The 15806-nt window shown below is 36.8% G+C and overlaps 2 protein-coding genes across 2 annotated transcripts; one reads left to right on the forward strand and one right to left on the reverse strand.

The window, feature by feature from the left end:
* On the reverse strand, positions 831-10526 carry LOC18591036 (phagocyte signaling-impaired protein). Its single transcript, XM_018127938.1, has 19 exons — positions 10089-10526; positions 9843-9999; positions 9622-9740; positions 9424-9498; positions 8098-8191; positions 7882-8000; positions 7544-7614; positions 6760-6901; positions 6485-6660; positions 5890-6092; positions 5622-5752; positions 4601-4677; positions 4252-4326; positions 3907-4099; positions 3222-3341; positions 2991-3129; positions 2805-2845; positions 2389-2637; positions 831-1916 (listed from the first exon to the last, which is right to left on the reverse strand). Exons 1-19 carry the CDS (start codon positions 10233-10235, stop codon positions 1215-1217), a joined length of 3030 nt encoding a protein of 1009 aa, XP_017983427.1. The 5' UTR covers positions 10236-10526; the 3' UTR covers positions 831-1214.
* On the forward strand, positions 11663-15752 carry LOC18591037 (sorting nexin 2A). Its single transcript, XM_007016941.2, has 5 exons — positions 11663-13040; positions 13143-13352; positions 13701-13961; positions 14591-14677; positions 15408-15752. Exons 1-5 carry the CDS (start codon positions 11952-11954, stop codon positions 15486-15488), a joined length of 1728 nt encoding a protein of 575 aa, XP_007017003.1. The 5' UTR covers positions 11663-11951; the 3' UTR covers positions 15489-15752.

The raw sequence follows: 15806 nt of genomic DNA on the forward strand, positions 1-15806 counted from the left end.
CAAACGTCTGCAGCAGGGTAATGGCAGCTGCTTTTTTCAACATGATTGAGATCAAGTAAACATCAATCAAGGCAGGAACCGACGTAACAAACAGGGGTTAGGTTTTTTCTTCTGTATTTGGTGTTTAATATTGAAATGAAGCAGGTTTTGATAGGTCTACTCCCCAAACTTTTCTATGGAAAACTTGAAAATCAATGGTGCTTAAACACTTCGTGACAATGCAGATCATAATGAAGTAGGTAGCCTGCCAAACTGACTTCAGGTCAAGAAATAAATATGAAGAAGAATTAATATAATAATTTAGTCTCAGACGCGCTAAACCCGCACTTCCACGTGTAATCAGATTACTTAGTTTCCGTGCACAATCTATTGGGACCGTTAGTGTTGGGTCTTGTCTGCAATCACGGCATTGACAGAATTAACCAGTGCTCGTCTCCCTGTTCCCCTTTCTACCAACTTTTCTTCGTCATGCACACCAACCATTATCAAGTAAAACTGACAAGAAATGGGAACAAGACTGATTCACAAATGTCATGGTTGCAGTCGTTGAGTTCCTGTTCATGGTAAGGAAGATGTACGTTGCAACATGGCGATGCTCTGTGCTTTCCTAAATGTTCCAGGATGCAACAAGGCCCGGCAGACAGTTAAAAATAGCATTGCCACTTAGAAATATCAAAGGGGATTCAGCTTTCAAGCAATATTTTTGGGCAAAAGCAGCTGATTACAAGTCAGATAGAATCATGTTTCCAGTCACCTGTCTGTGTTTATCAACAACCCAAGTAAATCCGATTGGTTCCAATAGAAAAGAACAATTTCCCAAAGGAGGGAAGTATAAAGAAAACTGCAACAGCTTTTCAATTAAGGTGGAAATTATGTGAGTGTTACAATGCCAAAATCTAAACTGAGAAATAAGAATACAGAATTGCATGGTGAAAGAATTTGAACATAAGAAGAAAAGGGATGGAATTTATTTAGTGTACACACTCTCCAACAAGAAACCTTACAGAGACTACCAAAACTGTGGAAAGACCATCTGACATTTATCTAGCATCAAAATCTGCAGAATCATGTAACAGGACTCAAAATATGCATTCCTTCAACCTCTTCCTGGGAAAGGTACAATGTTGAATCCGCTAACACTTCCAAGGCTAAAGGGAGGAAAAAAGATTAGGCCTAACACCTGCTTTAATGTTTGTGCAGCCATAAATCACTCTTCAGACCTGAGCTAGCTGCTGCTTCAAAGCCCGTAATGACTTTATTTTTGATTCACAAATACGACAAAATTCAGAGAGTACTGTACACTGTCCAGTTACTATTTTTCTTGCAACATCAACAGGACTCCAGGACCTTAAAGCTTCGGAGATCCGATTGCCAAGCACTGTCTCATTTGGGGAAGACATCAAAGTCTCCAAAAGATGGAGAACCTGTCCAGGTCCTTCACCCTGTCCCTTTCTCTGAAGAGAGGACACTAAAGTGTCCATCTTTTTGTCCTCCGGGCTGTTGATCTGATCTTGTAACCATTTCCCAACCTCTTCTAATGTGCCACATAAAGACTGAATAGCATCCCGAATTGCATGAGATAATGAAGAGATAGACTGATCCACATATCCACTCTTCTTCTTCTTCTTTCCAGATGGAAGACACGATCGAACACAAGACTGAATTACAAGGCCATGCCAAGCCAATGGCTCGGTAGCTATCTGCACCAATATAGGAAAATCACCCTGTGGTGAGTGAATCAGAGGCTCCATGGATCTGACCTTCCCCAAAATGTAGTTTTCCAGCAGAAAATTTACAAGATGCCAGCCACCATGCATGCATTCACCTCCATGTTGTTCAAGCTCATGAGAGTTCAAGTTCCACGCATTCAAAAATACGGCAAAGTTCAACCAGTCAATCACATCTGAACCAAAAGCCTGTATAAAACCTAAGAATTAATTTCGCAATAGGTAATTAAGGTAATATAAAACTTAAGCAGTATAAACATCAATATTGACCAAGCATATGTAGGATAACTGCAATCACCAACCTCTTGCAATATCAATAAAGGCATACAAGCATCTATTCTACAAGTAAAAGAAGAATGTAGACCAAAATATGCCCAATTGGCATACCTTCAGCATAATGAAAACACAAACTAGAGACAATGTGACAATATTCAAATTACCCAATTTTACCTACTTCCCAACATGTATTTACTTCTATGGAACAACATTTAAATCTTTACAACTGTAAGATAGAAGCACAGCTTGACATTGTCAAACTCAACAATATTCAGTACATGATCTCATCAACCAGCATATCAAACTGTATAACCAAATAAAAGACCCTGCAACAATTAGAATGCATGAGCATAAATTAACTGAGGATGTAAATACAGAGAGGTACCTGAAAAGGCTTCAACCCACGGGAAACCCCCACAACCACATCTATTGCATCATTTAAGGAAAATCCCAACAGTTTTGCATAACGTTCAAGTAAAGTCCTCAGTTCTGTGGATGTTTTAGGATCAGCTAAAGAACCATTGATTTCACTGTTATCCTTGTGTAAGACTGATGCACTTTGAATAGACAAATATATCATCCGAGGAAGAAGAGACTTCCTCTCGATGGTTCCCCGTACATTTGCTTCCCTTTCCTTTGTCCAGATTTCATCCAAAAATAGAAACTCAAATTAGATAACTGATGAGAAAAGCAGAAGATGAAAGGCATAATTGACATGAGAAAACCATGGAAGATAAATTCTTTCTGCAACAAACATTATACACAAACTACAATACAAGAAACAAGGGCAGAATTCAGTACCAAGTTTTCTTTAGGATAGTAGGAGATTCCTTCAAATGGACCTGAAGAAGCAAAAGTTTCAAAATGGTTCCAAGCATATTAGAAGGGGAATAGATCGGGGGGGCAAAATGGAAGACCACAAAAAAATCTCAAGAAGATAATGCACGGTAAAACATCAGGTATTATTATGCCGCATGTTATATGGACCTAAAAGATAGTTTTTCTCTGTAGTTGGTGTCCACCAAGGTCGCGACTGGAAATCTTCATTGAAGGTCAGCGATTTTGACCCAATCTCATTAGAGAGCTCTACAAAGTCAATCCCGCATTTCAAGCTCCCAAGAATACTCTAGAAGAAGAAATATTAATGTTAACTTATATGCATACCCCAATACCAAAACAGCATAGGTGTTAATTACTTGAGGATTTCAGATATGGTACCTCTTCTTCTTCAATGTTATCAGCACTCTGCTTTAACTGTAGAATTGGTGCTTCAACCCTTGCCACCAAATATTGATTGGAATGTTGCAACCGCTCTTTGAACTGAACAAATTCTATTACCTGAAATACACGGTAACAAATAATCCTCAGTTCACATAATCACAACCTAAATCTTGTTCCAACAATTAATTTATCTTTGTTTTTCCTTTTAGCCTGTAACATCTACTAGCTGCAATCACAGAGCCCAACAGTCAGTTTTACATTGTTGGCAAATTTTAGATATTGAACATAGACAGGACAATGAAGCACCAGGATATTCAGATATGGTTAAATTGAATTAAGCTGCTTCTAAAGGCAGAATCAATAAGGGTAAGTAAATAGGATTTACTTCATCCTGTAGGCAGTCATTCTTTATTTTACTATATTAATCTTGCAGCAGACGCTATAGTCCATTTTTTTATACATATGTTTTTCTCTATTTCTGATTTAAATAAAACATCAATTACTTAATATTAAGTACTTGCACCAAAACACGGAGCAAACAAGTAGTATCAACTTGAATTATTCCTCAGAGAGAGATTATTGAAAACCCACACTTCTTTGTTTCCCTTTTTTGTTGATAAAAGTAAAGAAGGGGAATAATAATGCAGATGTGAAAGGAATATCTACAAATGTAAATATATACTTTAGAGTAATTTCTATGGCGATATGCGAGAAATGTAAGATCTGCAGATTCTCTGAAGTGATCATCCATAAACTTGAGGTAATCTTTTAGCAGATCGCTTAAATCTGCCCACAATGGAGATACCAACATCTGAGGTAAAATGTGATGTGAAACAGTTTCCATCAAGATATTCTTCACATCCAATGATTTATACCTGCGAGAGAGAAAAAGAGTAAATTTCATACCTAGGGAAGAGGATGACGTGCATTTAGAGGAACTAGCAAACATGTCAGAAAAGTGATTGACATTGTTGACCGTTGAGACAAAAATAATGCTTTTCAGTATTAACCACATAATCCCACTTACCTTTCATACGCCAATGAAAGGGCACAGAAGTGTGAATACAAATGCAACAATAAGATTTTGTACTGCCACACATATCTGCCAAAATGAGCACAAAGACAGATGTTATCTCCAAGAATAAGAATCTCACTAGCAAAACAAAGAGCTTTCAAAACAGAAAGCGGAAAATTTTAGCCAAAAGTTAATTTTAATGCCATAAACACCATCAAGCAGCCACCACACATGGTCATCTCATCAACCAACATTAATTTCTAGAACAAGTCAGTCAAATGAAGCAAACAGTGATTTCAATTCAAATTAATTATTCATTAGATGCTGCAATGCCAAGGGAGAAAATAAAACATTTCCTGACCTTCGGATGGTTAACCCGAACTCCAAAACCATGACTGCCTCAACAAAATAGCCAAGATTTCTCGTGCGCCAAAATAACTAAATCCAAAAAGAAATTTGTAGACATGAATGTTAATCTTAGAGATACAAATAAGTAGTTGCCAGAACAAGAAAAGAAATCTCAATAACTCGTTGAGTAAAATCATGTGCAGCAAAATCCAGAAGTAAAAACAACATGACATAATGGACCAACGTGCACTCACAAAGAAAAATGTACGTTCTTCTGTCCACTTATGCAGATATTAGCAAGATGAGGAAACAGAGATATAATTCTTGCCAGCTGATTAGAGTTCATACTGAGGTAACTCTAACTGAAAGACAGTATCTAAGAGAGCATAGGTCTCCAGCCCTTTAAGGAATGATATAATTATGACATCACACTGGCACTCAGGTCCACCTCAGAGACCCACAGATTACAACAACAGACACTTATCCCCTATCTCTTTAAAGTTAATTTTATCTTAGCCAATTTCTATAAAACTTTTAACATTGTTATTGGGAAAGTAATCTCATCCAATGAAACATTATGCTCCACCCCTCTTTCCCTTGTATCTTATATAATGAAAGTACTAAATTTCTCCTCAAATGGTAAACATATCAAACTTATTTCAATTTATCTAGTTTATCTATATATTATACTGCAAAACCAACATAGGAAAAAAGCTGTCAAAATTGCACACTGCAACAAAGTTGATAACAAGCAAACCAATAGACTTTTCCTAATGAGAAAAAGCAACCTAAATCAGTCATAACATAACCTACATAATGCACACTCATCATCACTTTAAGTTGTTTCTTAGGTGGAAACTGTCGATGTTCCACAAAAACAAGAATCAAATGTATAACATAAGCCACAACCTTAATAGTGAAAACACAAATAGTATAATACCAAGAAGGAAGAAATATAAAAGCATTTTGAAAGAAAAAAAGAAAGTTGCGGATGTGAATGGTGAAAAAAAGAAAGAAAATAAAGTATGTGCCACCTGAACCAACACATTGCAGACAATTGATAGCAGCTCTTCACCGTGCATACTCTCTTGTGGATCCAAATCCTTGGAAAGTGGAAGGTTTTTACAGTACAACTCGGCCATTTGTAGAGCAGAGCCTTCAAGTTCTGAGAATGAAGAGCCGAGTTCTATAATAGGTCTCTAATTGAATCAATAGCCCAATAGGAGAACAAACTAAAGGTAAAGCCATGCAATACACCATTACTCAATCCTCTTAAGGCACTAAATAAATGATGAGACTCACCACCCACAGAAAGCGTGAACATGTTTCCAATCAGTTCTTGTGTTTTCAAAAGAGTTATTGACTGCCCTAGCGCTTTAGTTGGCACTGCTGAAAGGGAGTTCGAGTTTTCCATTAACTTATCCAGAAACTCCATCTTTTTTTCTGGTGACAATACTTGAAGAAAAGCTTCTACATCAGAGGTGAAGCAAGCCAGGTGACCAAACCTGTACTCAGCAACAAAAAGCTCTATATAAAATGCAAATAATTTTTCTTCTTCAAAGAACTGAAGGTGTAATAAAATGCAAACAGCACAAAATTTACAGCATCATGAAACATAGCATTTACTGCAAATAATTTCTGCAACAACAAACTTAATCAAACAGAAGTAAATGAGAGCTCAAGAAACATGCCTAGTAGCAAGTTAATACATTCACAACTCTATCAAAATCAATAAAAACCAAATTGAAAAGCAACCCATCAGCCGGAAATAGACATTGCATGAACAGACCACAATAGGATCCCAAAGTTCGGCTTAAATAATTCACCAGATACATAAAAGACTAACCTGTTCGCAACAATTCACTAAAAAACTTAAGAAAAATAATTGAAGGCATACCTTGAATAATATTGCAAAAGAGCTTCTATAAGATCATCATGATTGTTCTTTCCAAACAAGCATTTCCTCCTTTCAATTTCAAGATATGCCAAGTATGGATTTCTTAAAGAATTGTTACTTTCTTCTGCTTGTAACTTCTGTACAAATGCTGATGCATTTGATACACAAGAATCAAACTGCAGATTGGCCCAAATTGAATTTTCAATAATATAATGTTGCATAGCGCTGCATTAAAAAAACTAACCAGTAATACTCAAAAGTTATTAATAATATACCACTTCATCTGTAAAGTGTGTAAGCTTGCATTCCACAAATTTTGGGGGATGAAATGGAGCATTGATGTTTTCTGTGGACCAACTGCTATCATCCTCTAATAAACAGCCTAGATAATGTAGGAAAGCCTCCCAATCATCAGCACTGTCAGTTAACAAGAAAAGACAAGAAAAAAACGACCAACTGTTAGAAATGTTATGTTCAGAAGTAATAGTTCAACAATGCTCAAAACTTTGAAAATGCAATTCAGAATCTTAAAAGCGCTAATCCTCAATGAATGCTAGTACATATTATTTAAGAATCAAGCAAAAATTTCTCATGAATGATAAGATTGAAATGCAAGAGGTTAGACGAGGAGAAATACTTATTCAAAATTTCAGTGCTAGAAACATTAATTTGGATGGAACATGATTCCAAGCAACAAGTATAGAGAGCAGATACAAACACAATAGAAGCATGCAAGGCCTATGCACATTTTCTACTTCAGGGAAATTAGAAAACAAATACAACGCCTATGTTTAGATTTATTTGAATTCTCCAAACAGTAAAATAGTTTGCATCATAAGCAGGCCATACAATTTGTAATTTCCAATTCAGTAATACTCACATGCATTATATTGTAAAGCAGCAGGTAGAAGATATGAGATGCAAAGGTGAATATAGCAAATTCTGAATCTATTGATAAAGTCAAATCCAAACAAATGCTACCTCAGCACATGTTATTAACCTGCCATAGTTACTAATCCAAACTTTTGCTATAAATTTCAGTAACATCCATAAGCATACCATAATTCCAAGATTTTCTGGTATACATTGGCGGCGGCAGCATAGTCACCTGCCCGAGCAAGAAGCTTCCCCTGTCAACTTAAAGTCAAAGAATACAATTTTATAAGAAAAGCAAAGAAGTAGAACAACAACTCCCCATGAAAATAGCGTGCCACCTTACACATCAAAATGAAAATTAAACTAATTGATCTTAGTGAGGAATTCCAGGTAATTTCCAACTATGTCCAGGATATATAACCACATGCATTTTGAATAGGTGACGTGCATGCACACAAAATATTCACATATTAACATTTATATTCTATTAACAAGTAGGAAATATAAGCTTCAGAAATTACCTGTATCCGTAGCTTATCAACTTCAATCATCAAAAGGGATCCTAACTTCCCTGTGAGAATTTCCAAAGCATCACCAAATTTTGATTGTTGCTCCAATATTGAAATGTAGACAATAAGAGCTGCACAGATGTAGGATTGGATATCATATGTAAATGAGAACACAAGAGCCGCTCTCCAGGTTGCATGCAAATAAAAGAGATAGAAAAGGAAATGCACCTTCAGGCTCATGCAAGCTATGGGAAGCAACATGCTTCTTAAGTAAACCCTCCGCTAAGAGTAACAGCTTCTCTCCACCATCTCCACAAAGAACCTGACAGAAGCTCAGACCCCACAAAGTAAGCAGTTGAAGGAGACATATTCTAAATTAAAAGTAATTAGTAATTTTCCTTGAAACTGATGACAAAAACATCTACATCTCTCCTGTAGAGAACATTTCAGTATAATGTTCCATGAGACAATTAAGCAGATTATTAAGTCCCTCCAAAAACAGGATAAAATACAAGTCTGCATTTCCGACAATTAGTTCCTTGAAAACCTTTTCAATTATGCCAAGAACACCATCAAGGCAATAACAACACTTCTATAAATATTAAATATAAATTAATAGATACAAGAAAAAAGGCAACAGTATTTGACATCTATTTCCTATGAACCTGTCTTGCTACAGTTTTTTGTTGGACAAAGAAAAAAAAAGAAACAAGAGCATGTTATAATCTATAGATGTCTTCAGAAGAACTTAATCAACAGTCTTATATTTTTCTTCAAACAAGTTGTATTGTCAATAGCACAGATATGTCTTTTTTAATGCACCTAGACAAACTTATCAGGGGAATTGAAATTTTAATTCAAACTGAAGATAATAGCATTTTCTTAAAACTTTTGTAAACAAACAAATAAAAGCCAGCAGCTTTTTGAAGCTCAATTCCACCTTAGCACTTTCAGTACATATTTTATACTTCTCAAAAGCCTAGATCAATGCTATATATTTCATAGCGGCTGGTGTCTCAAGAGGAAAACCTCATTGCCCTACACTGACACCGTTCTTAACATCCCCTTCATAGAAATGACTGCAACATTTTCAAACCTGAAACCAGATCAGACTGTTGAGCCGCTGCAACCATCAACAGATTCAATCTTGGGTTTGGAGACAGCAAGTTTTGGAGCAACCCAACTGCATATCAAATATTTCTTAAAGATAGTTTTATTCGAAAACATGCTTTATTTAAAACATTTTGAATTGATTAGATTATTTTCTGCGTTTTATTTTTCGCATGTTTAGTCATGGGCATGCCTAGCATAAATACTATGCAAAACTTCAGTCCTGACCAGCCAAGAAGAGATGTTAGTTTTTGCATTCGATTCCATAAATTGGAAAGTCATCTTCCACCATAAATTGTTAGTTCTAATGTGCCTGTTTGTTACAACATTTCCATTCTATTTATGAAGAGCACACTAACATCAAATCATTATTGTTACGACCACTACCAAACAATGACATGTTCAACAAATTGGCAAAGAAGCAGCTAGGAAAACTGGAAGAACCTGCAACTGGATGCTACAAACTGCCCAGAGCAAAAACCTTTCCTCACCAACAAGCTTGTACATTTTGATGGCTGTCTGGCAGAAAGTAAAACCAGAATAATTAACACCAATTATGAACTTCTCCTCCTAAAAACAGCTGCCCTGAAATTCCCATCAATTTAAAAACAAATAAAAGACCCAAAAAAAAAAATCGCTAACCTGTTGCTGCTTAACAAAAGAATACTCTCGAACATAACAGTTGAAAAGCCCCATCATCAGTTCCAAATTGTTTGGGAATTTCCCACATGCATGCTCGTAACAGCTAGTAGCCAACTCCACTGATAATTACAACAAAAAAATTTATATAATAAAAAACTAAAACCAATTAATGGTTCAATCAGCTGAGCCAAAAAAGAAAAGAAAAGAAAAGAAAAACTGACAGTGATCGAGTCGTTGGAAAACGATTTGCAGCGTGCTAAGAGTGAGATCATCCATTAACAAGGACTCATTCTTATACAAAAGCTCTTTTGCATTTAAACAAACAGATAGTGCTTCATCGGATTTTCCCATCCTTTCCAATATCAAAGCCTTGAGAGCCTGCAAAACAATCAAAATTCAAACTAACTATCTAAGCTAAAAGTTCATACTGAAAACAAAATTTGATAAAAATCGAATGATGAGCTTACGAGAGCGTAAGGAGAATGGGGATGTTTGGAAAGGAGAGTGGTAGTGATTTTGAGAGCATTTTTGAACTGTCGAGAATCGATGGCGTCCCAAATGGGTCGAACCCGCCGCTCCGGGATTCCACCAGCTAAGCCGAACTTGGAAGCCATTTTCCTGGTTAAATTCCCGGGGGTTCGAATCTCAGGATTGGTTATCTCTCTTTCTCACCCCTGTTCCTGGTCTTCGTTTGTCAGCACAGCAGGGAAGCAAGGAAGTAGAAGGAAATGTGGGAAACCTAATCCGAGTGTTTGGATGCTGGTTTAAATGTTGGGTCTCGTCCGCATCACCTGCTTTGGGTGAAAGCCTTGCGTTTTGGACTCCACCCTTTTATGTTTCCCTTCGGCCGTTCGGCTTAGACCCACCCCGAGTTTCACTTTATCTCTTTTTCCTCTTCTTATTTCTCTTCAATTAAATTTCTCATTTTTTATTATACTAAATAAATTTTTAATTTAACATAAAATAAACATTGATTACATTTAATACCAACTAATATTTTTATGTACACGTAACATATAATTTGAATTTGACAAATTTACCCAACCACATAACATTCGGAGAGAAACTAATGCCAATAGATTAATAGTTTATCAAGAGAATAATGAAAAGATAAAACAAGAAGAGTTTTAGTTTTAATTTATAATCCCGCTTCTATCCGGCGATTGTCTCAAAGAAAACTGTAGCTTATTTTTCACTTAATTTTTAATCTCAATCTAATGTAAAATTAATAATCGTTAAAATCAACATCAATTGATATGTTTATGCTCAGTAATATAATATTAATATATTAGTAGTTCATAATGAGAGGTACGGAAATATAAAATGAGTGGAGCTTTTAGTCATAGTTTGTAATCCTCGTTTTATCCGATGATTGCTTAAAAAAATGTAATTTGTTTTTTATTATTAATTAATATTTATATACTCATATAACATATAATTTAATTAATTAACGTAATTGAGTGACATTAGGAAGGAAATTAATATTAATAAACTAATAATTCTTCAAGAGAATAGTAAAAAGATAAAATGAAAAGAACTTTTAACCTTAGTTTTATCTTATGATTGTTTATTTTTCGTTATCAATTGATATTTATTTACTCATGTAACATATGATTTAAGTAGTTAATATGACCGTGCCACATTACGAGGGAAACTAATGCTCATGAACCGGTAGTTCGTCAAGAGAAGTTTTAGTTTCCATTCTATCTGGTGGTTGGCTAAAAGAAACGTAGTGCATGTTTTCACTTGGCTTCTAAGCTGATCTTACCTAGCTCATAGTTTCGGATGAAATAATCAAGTATGGTCGTTTCTAGCAAAAACAAACAGTCAACAGTTTTGATCTGTTAATTACACCCAAATCAAGCAAAGCATGGAACAAGATCAGGGCGATAAACATGTTTATGGTGTAATAATACAATGATCTCGGACGCATCGTATAATTGCAACAAGATCCAACTAAGACTACAAAGTCCAAATCCATTCCAAAAACCCGAGACCAGGCCCACCAACACTTGGAAATATCAGAAACCCGACGAAAACAAACAAAAAAGAGAGATCCGGTTTTCGTTTCGTTTCTCGTTCCTGTTTTACTTTATCCACAGCTTTTTCTGTTTACAATTTTTTCCATGTGCCCGACGCACAAGCCACGTGCAACCTTTCCTTCGATCTTCTTCTTCTTCTTCAAACGGCGTAGTGCGCACCCCTGCTCGGGTTAAACCACCGTCGGAAGTAGCAAAAACCCTAATGCCCAATCTTAGATTAGCATATTGAGAGTTTCTTTTGCATTGTTTCTTGTTTTTGGTTCTTGAGATTTTGTTTTAGTAAGGAAGATGATGGGCTCTGAGAACCAGGGCTTCGAAGAAGCTCACCTTTTCGCTTCCCGTGAAGAAATGGAGAATCTGGTTCTTGACGAGCCACTCAGCAACCACAGCAGCAACAACAACAACCACCAGAACAATAATTCCTACTCGAGTTATCGGAGCGCCACGTCGTCGCTCTCCGACACGACGCACCACCCGCTGTCCCCGCCGATCCTCGCGACTCCGGCCGACTCAGATCCCTTGCTCTCCCCTCCGCTCTATCGTAACCCGAACGCATCTGATAACAACTCCTACATCGAGCCTCCTTCGTACGCTGACGTCATCTTTAGTCCTTTCGATGAGAACTCAGTCAACGAAATCAACGGTCTCGAATCGACTTCTCAGAATCCAGAATCTTCGTTGACGCTCTCCAGATCGCCATCGTCCAGCTCAGATTACATCAAGATTACGGTTTCCAACCCCAAGAAAGAGCAAGAAACCACTAATTCAATTGTGCCGGGAGGTAATGCTTATTACACTTACTTAATTACGACGAGAACGAATATTCCTGAATTTGGAGGATCCGAATTTAGTGTCAGGAGAAGGTTTAAAGATGTAGTCACGTTATCGGATCGGTTAGCGGAATCTTACCGTGGATTTTTTATTCCGCCGAGGCCGGATAAAAATGTGGTGGAATCTCAGGTGATGCAGAAGCAAGAATTCGTGGAGCAAAGAAGGGTTGCATTGGAGAAATATTTGAGGAGGCTGGCGGAGCATCCTGTGATAAGACTAAGTGATGAATTGAAGGTGTTTTTGAAGGTGGAAGGGAGGCTTCCGTTGGCGACGAGCACTGATGTGGCTTCACGGATGCTTGATGGTGCCGTGAAGTTACCGAAGCAGTTGTTTGGGGAAAGTACTGCGGTGGTGGCGCCACATGAGGTGGTGCAGCCTGCCAAAGGTGGTATGGATTTGTTGCGGTTGTTTAAGGAATTGAAACAGTCTGTTGCAAATGATTGGGGTGGTTCAAAACCGCCCGTGGTAGAGGAGGATAAGGTGTTTATGGAGAAGAAAGAGTGGATTCATGATCTTGAGCAGCAACTCAGCAATGCTTCTCAGCAGGTAATTTTGCTGGTTTTTCATGAGTTTAACATGTGCATTTGAATCTTGTGGGATAAAGTTTTTGATAATGGTTTGTTTTGGGTGTCGTTGATTTTCTTTTAGGCTGAGGCACTTGTTAAAGCACAGCAAGATATGGGAGAGACAATGGGAGAATTAGGATTGGCATTTATTAAGCTGACTAAGTTTGAGAATGAGGAGGGTAGGTTCAATTCGCAAAAAGTAAGGGCTGCTGACATGAAGTGTTTGGCAACTGCTGCAGTCAAAGCTAGCAGATTTTATCGAGAATTGAATGCACAGACCGTCAAGCATTTGGTAATGTGCAAGTCTTTACCTCATTTTATTCTTTGAACTTAAAACATGGGGTTGAGATGACTACAAGTATCCATTTGTTGGAACAATTTATTTTGAACAAGTATACGAGTTTGCAAATGTTAAATCTCTAGTAATGAGTAAGTTTGACAATTGACAACTATAAAGGCTCTGAAGCTATGTTGAATGGCTGGCTTGTCTATTACCTGAGAAACTAATACTCGTTCTTAGTGCTTGCATCAATCTAAGTTAAGGAATTATGCTGGTCACAGAAAAATTCATTGAGGTTTCTATGTTTGAAAAGAGAAGTTCACAATTATTTATAATGCACGTTCTTTTTGTGCACTTCAGGATACACTTCATGAATATCTTGGGCTTATGTTAGCTGTGCACAGTGCATTTTCGGATCGATCAAGTGCTTTATTGACAGTGCAAACTCTCCTATCAGAACTATCTACGTTGCATTCAAAGGCTGAAAAACTCGAAGCTGCGTCATCAAAAATATTTGGTGGTGACAAATCAAGGATTCGCAAGATAGAGGAGTTGAGAGAAAGTATACGGGTTACTGAAAATGCTAAAAATGCTGCCATAAGTGAATATGAGCGGATCAAGGTAGTAATTTTCATAATTTCTATTATATTTATCCGAATTGGAGGATAATTTTCCCCTTTCTTTTTGATATGTTGAATTTTTTCCACTGTTTTGATGTTGATATTTTAGTGTCTGTGTGTGTGATGCTATGATAATAAGCAGGCCTACTCGTATCACGCCTACTCATAAAACAGTTCTCAAGTGATGGCCTTCTTTAAATCGTAACTAAAGCTACTAACACAGGATGTGAAAGAGCAGCTGAAGATGTGATAGGATCAACTTAAAAGGAAAATAATAGTGTTAGTAAACTATATTACTAGCTATGCAATAGCCCTCACCGCCAGTTCTCTCTCTCTTTCTCTCTTCTGTTTCATATTGTAAAGTAAAAGAGAAGAGGGATGCACTGCTAGACTCTGTTCATATGCTTTACAAAGATGCTTATATTCCACCAGTTCTCTCTCTTTCTCTGTTCTGTTTCATATTGTAAAGTAAAAGAGAAGAGGCATGCACTGCTACAATCAGTTCATATGCTTTACAAAGATGCTTATATTGTTGCAAGCTGTGTCTGTTGCATTTGCAAGTGCATGGTGTGGATTGTTATGGTTATCTTGATAATTTTCTAAGTTGGTTTCATGGTGATGTAATTACAGGAAAACAACAAGTTTGAGCTTGAGAGGTTTGACAAAGAAAGACGCACTGACCTCTTCAACATGTTGAAGGGCTTTGTTGTTAATCAGGTAATTTTGATCTTTGTTTTCCTGTCCGTGTTGGATGATTCATTGTGTGAACGAAGGTCTGATTAACTTGGTTTGAGTGATACTGCAGCAGAGTATCCGTTCTTAAACTTGTTTGATTGAAATTGGAGCATCTTGTACGTTAAATTTATATGGTAAAACTTGTGTGTCTCTGTTGAGAGCTTCATTACTCACTGAACTATTATCCTATCAAGTGTGTTTGCTATTTCCTTTGCTTTATAGACCAATTCAGTTGATTTGCTTTAAGAAGAAGTATTGGATGTCAGTTTCAAGGCCTCTAGTTACTCTTCAGCAAAAAGATGGTCCCATATCTCTTTATGTTTTACTTCATTGATCATCGGGCTTGCTTCCTGCCACCTTTTGCAAGAGGCCTTTGTGGGATGTGTTTGATTTTGTTCTCAAACTGCAATGTGAACCATTTTAATCTTTACCTGTTTCTACTTGCCTATGGGCTGTGGAAATATAAGGTATTACTAGTGTATGCCACTTTCCAGTTATTACCACCTACTTCCCCATCCTTTTAGGCATCAGTTGAACTCTTTTTCTTCCCCCCTCCCCTAAAAAAAGTCTTGTTCATGGAAGTTGGAAAAAGGCCAGTGATTCCTGTTCTTAAGCAATGCATAGAATGGAGTTGAATCTTTCAACATATTACCATTTATGCATTCAACATCTTTTGTTTTCTTAGCTCACGTTTCTTGTGAAAATGTAACAGGTGGGATATGCTGAGAAAATTTCAAATGTGTGGGCAAAGGTTGCAGAGGAGACCAGTGGATATGCAAATGATAGCTCTTAAATGTTTGGATGTATATTCACACCCTCAGCCTTCACTTTCACTTTTCTTTTAATATTTTTGATATTTTCCCTATGTAGGAGATAGTTTTACATTCATAATAATGAAGAAAATGGAGCAGTTTGGTTAGTTTTTTATTTTACTTCTTAAGAGTATAAGTTTTCCCTTTCCCTTCCCCTTTACAAGTTGTATCTCTGAGAATGCTTGTTACACGACTGCCAAACTTGCATTTGGTTTCTGTAAATTGTTTATTACTTGCTTGATTTCCTGGCCCTGTGATTATAATTTCCTCTTTTCTTAAATCTCTCTTGAGCGTCCTTG

Source organism: Theobroma cacao, chromosome 9 (assembly GCF_000208745.1).
Source record: "Theobroma cacao cultivar B97-61/B2 chromosome 9, Criollo_cocoa_genome_V2, whole genome shotgun sequence".
Taxonomy (NCBI): Eukaryota; Viridiplantae; Streptophyta; class Magnoliopsida; order Malvales; family Malvaceae; genus Theobroma; species Theobroma cacao.